The following is a 7,769-nucleotide window of genomic DNA, read 5'->3' on the forward strand; positions in this document are numbered from 1 at the left end:
AAAAAAAAAACACCTCAGAATCTCATTTCTAACAGTGCTGAGTCATTCTTTCTGTAAATTGCTTTTTTTGGTTTATTTGTCATATTCAGTGATTTTATTTTTATGCCTAATACATAATTTGGATTCTGCTTTTCGCTGGAGCCAAAGCAAATGTAGCTGAAAATGAAAATTTCCCTTTACTACATGCAGCTACTATATCACATAATCCACTAATAATTACAGCAGTGGATTAATTCCAAATATATGAATTTTCAGATACTAAATGCATGTGGTATTTAGGAAGCACGCGATGGGATGAACTCCATAGCAACATTTCAAAGTAGTTCCCAAATTCCAACTGGAGATCACCATCAAGAGCTTTAAATACAACTGCCCTTGTGCAAGCACCTACATGAAGATGTGCTGCATAACTTTCAGAGCGTCCAGCATTCAGCTCAGTAACCAACCCAAGTGGAAATGAGGCCATTAGGCCCAATAGGCATTTTGTCCTGCAGGTGATGAGGTGCAGCCATCTCCATAGCCCTGCAGGAGCCCTGCTTCTTCTATGGATTTTTCATCAAATATAGCAGGTCTGTTGTGATCTGATTTCTGCTTCCAATCCCTAGGCAAATTGAGTTTCCAAAAATCATATGAAATTAAGTCAGCATATGTCTCGATTTCCACAGGAGTGCTGTAAAAAATCCTGGTGGTAATCTTATTGTACCAGATGGCATTGCAGCACTCGCTGATTATTTCAGTTTTGATGTACAGATCTCCAAACAGCTTATGGAGTCAGTCAGCACCAATGTTCCCTTTTGCAGGTCAGGGCATTCAGACACCAACTTCCTCAAAGTCACTAAACTGGGACAGAGTTTTGGTCTCCCGAGTAGTGAGAGAGCAGAGTTCAGCTGCAGCTCTTCAGAAGCAATTACGGGCTCCTGCTGCTTAGGATCCCTTGTCCCCTGCCCCACAGTGCTTGTATGACCCCAGCATACCCACAGATATAGCAGCAGTAAGATTTTGGTGTGGCCAGTCATGTCGAGGACACGCAGTCCTTCCCCTGACAAACAGACATTGCTCAGGTTCTTCCTAAATGACAGCCCAGCTCAACTTACCAGGATGTGTAATGTCTCCTGGGTGCCCAACTCAGGAGTGTTGCGTTTGGCTTAGGAATCAGACCTTAGGAAGACTGAGTTGCTGCCCCACTTACTTGTGAGCACTTCATATCCATGTTATTGTATATCATTGTTAGATGCAGAGGAACAGACAGGTCTCATTTCTTTTAATCATTTACGTTTTGCTTGAGCCCCCACTGATAAACTTAAAATACACTCAGCTGCAGTGAGGATGCTTTCAGTACATGTGGCACACGAGAACTGATTTCACTGTTACACTCCACAAGATGGGTATGCTTAAAAGACTCGCATCCTTCTGCTGATACGGTTCTTCATACTGAGTAGTGCGAATATCCTGAGATGAATGGGGTACCATCACATTTCTTTCTATTCTTGTTGTTAGAATGACTAAAAATAACCCAATATAAAGCAATCATATATTAGATATAAGGTCGAACTACAGTAATCAAATAAAGTCCATGTTGACGTTCATGGCTCAGCATCAGGGTGCCCAGGTATGTTTCTGAGTGTCTTCTCCTGTTGTGTTTTTTCAGGTATGGAGCTGTGTCAGCGGGAACGCTCTGTGCCCTTACCACTCTGTCCCAGCAGCTGGAGAATGAAAATGCTGTTGATGTTTTCCAGGTGGCAAAGATGATAAATCTGATGCGGCCCGGAGTATTTACAGACATTGTAAGTCTTTAAATGGGATATAAATGGAGAGTTTATGAGATTTTCATCTGAGACCACAAGCGTGAACTGAAACACACATTGTACATTAACAAGCCCCGCTGCCTCTGCTGCCTTCTCTTGGAATTTAAGCCCACCACAGATTTAACACGGTTATGTATTTGGAATACCTGAATGTGGAACAGTTATCAATGAATTGATGCATTGAATTCATCATATGAAATCATATAATGTGCATCAATTGTTTAAGATCAACATGGTAATGGAATGAAAAGGAAAATAGGGCAGCTGGACAAACATCCTTCTTGCTGGAAAATCAGTAGTGCTGCCATAGTGGTTTTGCATTGTTCTGTCTCTCCTGCAGTTTCCTCATCATGTCAACAGAAGGACTTCATTTCAGTGGGCAGCAGATCAGCAATAACACTAAATGCTCACAATTAGGATGTTGGGGTGATAATGTTAAGCTAGAGTAGAACAGGCAGTTACTCTCAAAGTATTTTCCTGTGATATGTGTGTGCTTCTAATAACAAATATCCACAACCTTCCTTAAAAACGCCACATGTAAGTGCCGCTCAGCTGCATGCAATGAAAGCACTGACATAACCTGTCTTTCTTTTCCAGGAGCAGTACCAGTTTCTTTATAAGGCAATGCTGAGCTTGGTCAGCACTAAGGAGAACGGCAATGGTCCCATGACACTGGACAAAAACGGTGCTGTGATGGCCAGCGATGAATCGGATCCCGCAGAAAGCATGGAGTCTCTTGTCTAATTGGAAACCTGGAAAGGCACTTAATTTGTAGAACTTCTGAAGACTGAGCGAACTTTTTTGAGGCCTTTTTTGCCAGACTCTAGGTTATACAATAACCCAATTACTTTTTTACACTGATAAAAGTTTTGATATTTATTTTTTGCCATTTTATGTCTTAATGGTATCCTACTGAGCATTTGCACCTCTGTTTATTTCACACAGTGAAACGCAATTTTATCTAGTTTGCACTATATGATCAGTGTTACTGCCTATAATCTTCTAATACAAAACAAGCCCTGATGTGACATTCCATGACAACAAACGTGCTTTTTCTGTTTTGTTTAAATGCAGTGAAGTTTTGCTAAACTACAGTGACCCTTGGATTTTAAATCTTGAATGCTAGGCCAGATGGATTCTCTCTATCCAGATACTGTACCCCTTCATTCCATATTTATTATTTTAATTTCATGTCACAGTTTTGGTGATGGTATTCTGCATTCCAGAGGAGTGGATGAGCAGCGTTCATCCTTCTTGACGAAACGTGGCAGGTGATTATTAGCCACAGTGAAGGTGTAATAGCCTTGTGGGGCTGAAACAGTTATTTCTGTATTGTTTCACGTGACTGTTTTGTACACTTACAGGCCTAAGATTTGCTTCACACGGAATAGAAAATGACCTACAATACAGTTATAAATCAGATGCGATTTGTGTGTGGGACGCAGTGATAGGTTTTGATTTTACGGTCTCAAAGTTTCTCCATTTATACAGAAAAATGTCAGGTTTTGCTTTTATCCAGCCCTGCGATGGGGAAGAATTTTGGTTGGATTTTCATCAGAGCCGATGCAGTAAGAAATCTCCTACAGCCCCAGATCAGACCTGTTTTCAGATATATTGAAGGTAGCAATATTTTACATTACTAAGCTATTCAATATTTTAAACACATTAATTTCCTTTCTATTTCTTGAATATGACCTCACACCTAATGGTATGTTACATGACGACAGGCGTTTCTTAATTTCATAACTGTTAGATGCCATTTTTACAGGTGTGTAATTTTCATACTTTAGTGCTAAAACATAAAGTACTGATCCATATTTACTGGTGAAGCAAACTAATAAAAAAAAAACTACCTATAAAGTTACATTCTCCCTCTTTTTTTTTTGCCAGACTAATTCTTTAGCACAACCCCAGCTTATTGTGTTTTCCCCCCCACACCAATGAAATGGTTTTCCTCAGATTATCTGAATCATTTGAATTATTGTTTGGAGCATCTAAGTATACATTCTCATTGGCTCCCTTTTCTTTTGCATTTCATTGCGATCCATCAGTGTTCATCTTTATTTAACAAAAGAAGTAAGCACATACTTGATTAATTCTCCAGAGATAAAGCTGATCATTTCCTTCATAGCTCTGCCCAACAGGGAGGGGTTACGGAATCTGCCTTGAGAACGAAAGATGTTGTTTCAGCCATCCTGATGTTTGCTATGCAGTTACAGGCACCATCCTTTACGCGTGGCGTTGATTTCTTCTCGATTCCAACTGCACAAAGCATGCATTGTGTTTTTCAGGACTTGTCAAAAAATACTGCAGCGTATTTTTCATTTCAGCGTAAAGCTTTCTGCCAGCTGGGACCTGCTAGAACAGACATGTGGCAAAGCAAAAACCAAACCACGTCTTGTGTTGGAGGGGAGGGCAAAGAGGAAGGGAATGGTTCTGTGGATTTTTCCATGCAGAAGGAAGCTGAAAGTGACATTTCTATTGAGAGTAGGTCTGTTGGTTTGGAACCTCTTGAGGTACAGAGAGATGCAGCCCCGCAGAGAGCAGAGAGCTGTGCAGACCAGTGTGTGCTAACATCTGGCCTTTTGATTTTTAATAGGAGAAAGACTTCCTAGTGTGGATAGACTTGATTAATTCCCACACCAAAATATTTAGGAGTTCACCAGCAGCCTTTTGCGTGGTTACCCTTTACTCACCAGTTTGTGGAATCCCTCAGTACTAGTGCTCCGAATAACCACTAATGCAGAACAGTGTGATATATCCATGGTTTCTTTGAGGAAATCCCATGTCCAGCACCAGCTAGTCTAAATAAAAACTGTGCAGAGCTTCTCAAATGGATGCATTGTAGTTTGCTTTCCCTTTGCACTGGGATGTCCCAGCACCAGAGTGATGCAGTGCTGCATGTTAGGAGCTCAGACTGGAGATCTGGCTGCTGAACCCCCAAACCCCAGCAGTGATCCCAGCCCTGGGGATGGTTTCCATCAGTTCAGCCTTGAGTATTCAAGTTCATAGAGAGAAGTGTTGGGAGAAGGAAGGAATCCAAAGCCTGACAGAGCAGAATGATGCAGAGATTACTGTAGGCATCAGGAAAGTTGCATTTGTTCAGTACCCTTAGCTGAATACTTTTCATTTCTGTGGTGTGATGGAAGGTAACTGTGGTTCATGATGCACTGCCTGAATATCCTTGATTTAATCTCCTCACACGGGTTTTAAAAGTCAGTGAAAGTAGGCTGTGGGGTTGAACTTTGGTAGATGCTTTGGAAATTCATGTGTTTGCATTGGCATTTTCCCACACCTGCAATACTTGCTTGGGGCTTAGTCCGTGGGGAAATAATTTACAGCAATGCTGTATGACTTCTCCATAGATTTTTTTTCTTAAGGGGGATTAAGTTGCATGTTAAGAACTGTGTTAACAGTTAGATAGCCAGTAGAAAGTAGTGATGCGCTAGGCTTGAAGTGGAAGAAGGTTGGGATTAGGAGCACATAAGAACCAGACTCATTCTGCTGCAAGCAAATGCAGCTGTGCTCTCTTACATGGACATGCACCTCTTTCCTTGGGACTGGAGGAGGCTGGCAGAAGGCCCAAGCAAGCATTCAGAGGCACAGAGCTCTACTGGGATGCTCTCACGTGCCTGTCTGGCACTGCTTTACAACGCCAGCCCCCTTGTTGTAACCCCTGCTTGGCATTCAGTTGGGATGCTTTTCAAGCAGCAAAAGTTCCCAGTTGTGCACGCCTGCAAGTTAGGGGAGCCCCAGGTATGTCCCTTTGCTATTAGATGTGGTCCTCAGCAGCAGTGTGTGCGTGCATGTGTGTCTATGTCTGTAAAATATCATTTCTCTGTGTTTTGCATGGGTATGCACCTGCAGACCATGTGAAAGACACAAACATCTGTGCGTTGAGTCCATCATTATAGCCAGGCTTTCCAAGAGGGAAAGTGTCATAGTAACATCTAAAATCAGTGGTGCTCCTGTGTGTGGTTGTCCCAGCATTGGTAGGAAGGTGTGGGGGAGGCAGTCTGACTGCCCAGCTGTGCAGGCTGCAGTGCTGGTTCTTCAGCAAGACCAAGGTCGGAAGAGCTTCCACTTGTAATTAGGATTTCACAGCATCCTTTCCCAAACGTGAATTTAGGAACAGGATAAAAACATCCCAAACCTTTATCCTCCTTCCCGTGTGCGATCTTCTGTACCGTGGGTCTGTTGGAGGTTAGTGGAATCATTGACAGGATCTGCTTCGTTTCAGTTGTTTTTCCAATTTCTGACTGCTTGAATTGCTTGAACCCAGAGTGATGTCTTGGAACGCTAGGAGAAGACTCTATGAAACAGCACAACTGCCTTCTTAGTAACCTTTTCTTTAAGCTGATGTATTTTATTTAGAAGCTATAAATATAGATGTTGATTCTACCAAAGATACGCACCGCTAATTCTCAGCAAAACAAAACCAACGTAATTAAAAATTAATAATAAAACGTGGTTGTCTTAAGGATTTCAGTCTTTCTCAAATTCATGTCTTTGGGTATCAAATCCTGTCTTCTGACATTTGTGTTCAAATGGTGCCAGTGAATTTTTATATGAAGGGAAAATGCCTATTTATTAATCCACTGCATTGCTGTGCTTTTCTCTCTTCTTTCTTTTTTTTTACCCTTTCTGACAAACATCATTCAGCTTTTATTGTTACCCCGTTGCTTTTCTTCTCTTTGATGCCATTCTAACAATTTTAACGACATTGGCTTTGCTTATCAAAGGAGAAGGAATGCAAAAACAGAGAAAGAGGAGGAACTGTAATGAAGAGATTTGGCCTCTACTTTGTCGTTGCTGTTAAAACTGTTTTTAGTGTTTTTGTTAACTATTTGCAAAGGGAAGCATTTTCTACAGAGGATAATTAATTTCAAGAAAAAAAGTCTTGAGTTTTAAGAATAAACATGTCTCCAAAAGAGGAGATACTCAATTTTATACAACGTCACAGCTCTCCAACATTTGGGGTAGTGACCTCTTTGTTGTGTTGAACATTTGAAATGAGCAAGCAGCCATTGTTTCTAAAGACCGCAGCATTCACGCGTACTCAGATTTTCTTTTCCTTCATTTTTAAATAGCGAAACCATTAAAACTGTAAATATTTTGTTGCTTGGATAAGCATCTTCTGGGAACTTTGTATCTATGGTATATAATCATAGAATTTTATATTTTCATATAAAGCTAATTTTTTTCTAGTTTCACCTCCTTCCTAGTTCTGTGGTGGCTATGTGAATCCATACCTTCTGTGTATCCAGGTAGTGAGATGCCATCATCACACTCCAAACTGATTTTCCACACCTGGTTTCTTTGGGGCAGTGATCGTGAAGGTTAGATTCTTCTTCTTTTGGTTTTTCCTCCATTGTCAGTGTGTGCAATAGGAATTAGACTTAGCCAGTCACTGGATACGTTTGTCTCATTGATCCATTCAGACAAAAATAAAGATGTGGTGTTTGGTTTTGGGACAGGGTGGGAGGGAGGATTTTGAGGGAGATTTTCGGTTTGGTTCGGTTTGTTTTTTTCGTTTGGGGGGTTTTTTTGTAACTTGAAGAATCTTCTTTTTGTTATGTTTAAAACTATATCAAATCATTCTATTATAGTGTTATTTAATATGTAAATTGTATTGCTATACATAAAATAAAGTATGGTTTTTGATGTATTTACAGACTTCTTTCTTATTTGCATCAAATACACATACAGAACAGATGCGCAAGTCAATATTTCATGGTCCCTGGCGTGCAGGAAGAATGATGAGATCCAAGGCCTGCTTTAATTAGGTCTCAAATTTCCAAGGAGTGCTCAGCCTGGAACTGTCTCTCAGTCACTTGACAGAGGAGATTGCTTCTCCCCTCTTAATTGTCTCAGACGATCAGAGCTTTCTGCCTCTCAGCCTATCAGCGCTTCCCTTTCCTCTCCATGACTGTTCCCCCCAGACTGTTGTTACATCAAAATCCC

General features: G+C 40.9%; 1 protein-coding gene across 1 annotated transcript in view; it reads left to right on the forward strand.

Annotated features, from left to right (window-relative positions):
- PTPRG (protein tyrosine phosphatase receptor type G) overlaps positions 1–7,473 on the forward strand; it is a 370,232-nt gene extending 362,759 nt beyond the window's left edge. The window contains exons 28-29 of the mRNA XM_015875220.2: positions 1,649–1,784; positions 2,403–7,473. Coding sequence (XP_015730706.1) covers positions 1,649–1,784; positions 2,403–2,549 — 283 coding nt within the window. The 3' untranslated portion in view covers positions 2,550–7,473. The remainder of the gene's footprint in view (positions 1–1,648; positions 1,785–2,402) is intronic.
- The last annotated feature ends 296 nt before the right edge of the window (positions 7,474–7,769 follow it).

The sequence above is a fragment of the Coturnix japonica genome, chromosome 12 (genome assembly GCF_001577835.2).
Source record: "Coturnix japonica isolate 7356 chromosome 12, Coturnix japonica 2.1, whole genome shotgun sequence".
Classification (NCBI taxonomy): Eukaryota; Metazoa; Chordata; class Aves; order Galliformes; family Phasianidae; genus Coturnix; species Coturnix japonica.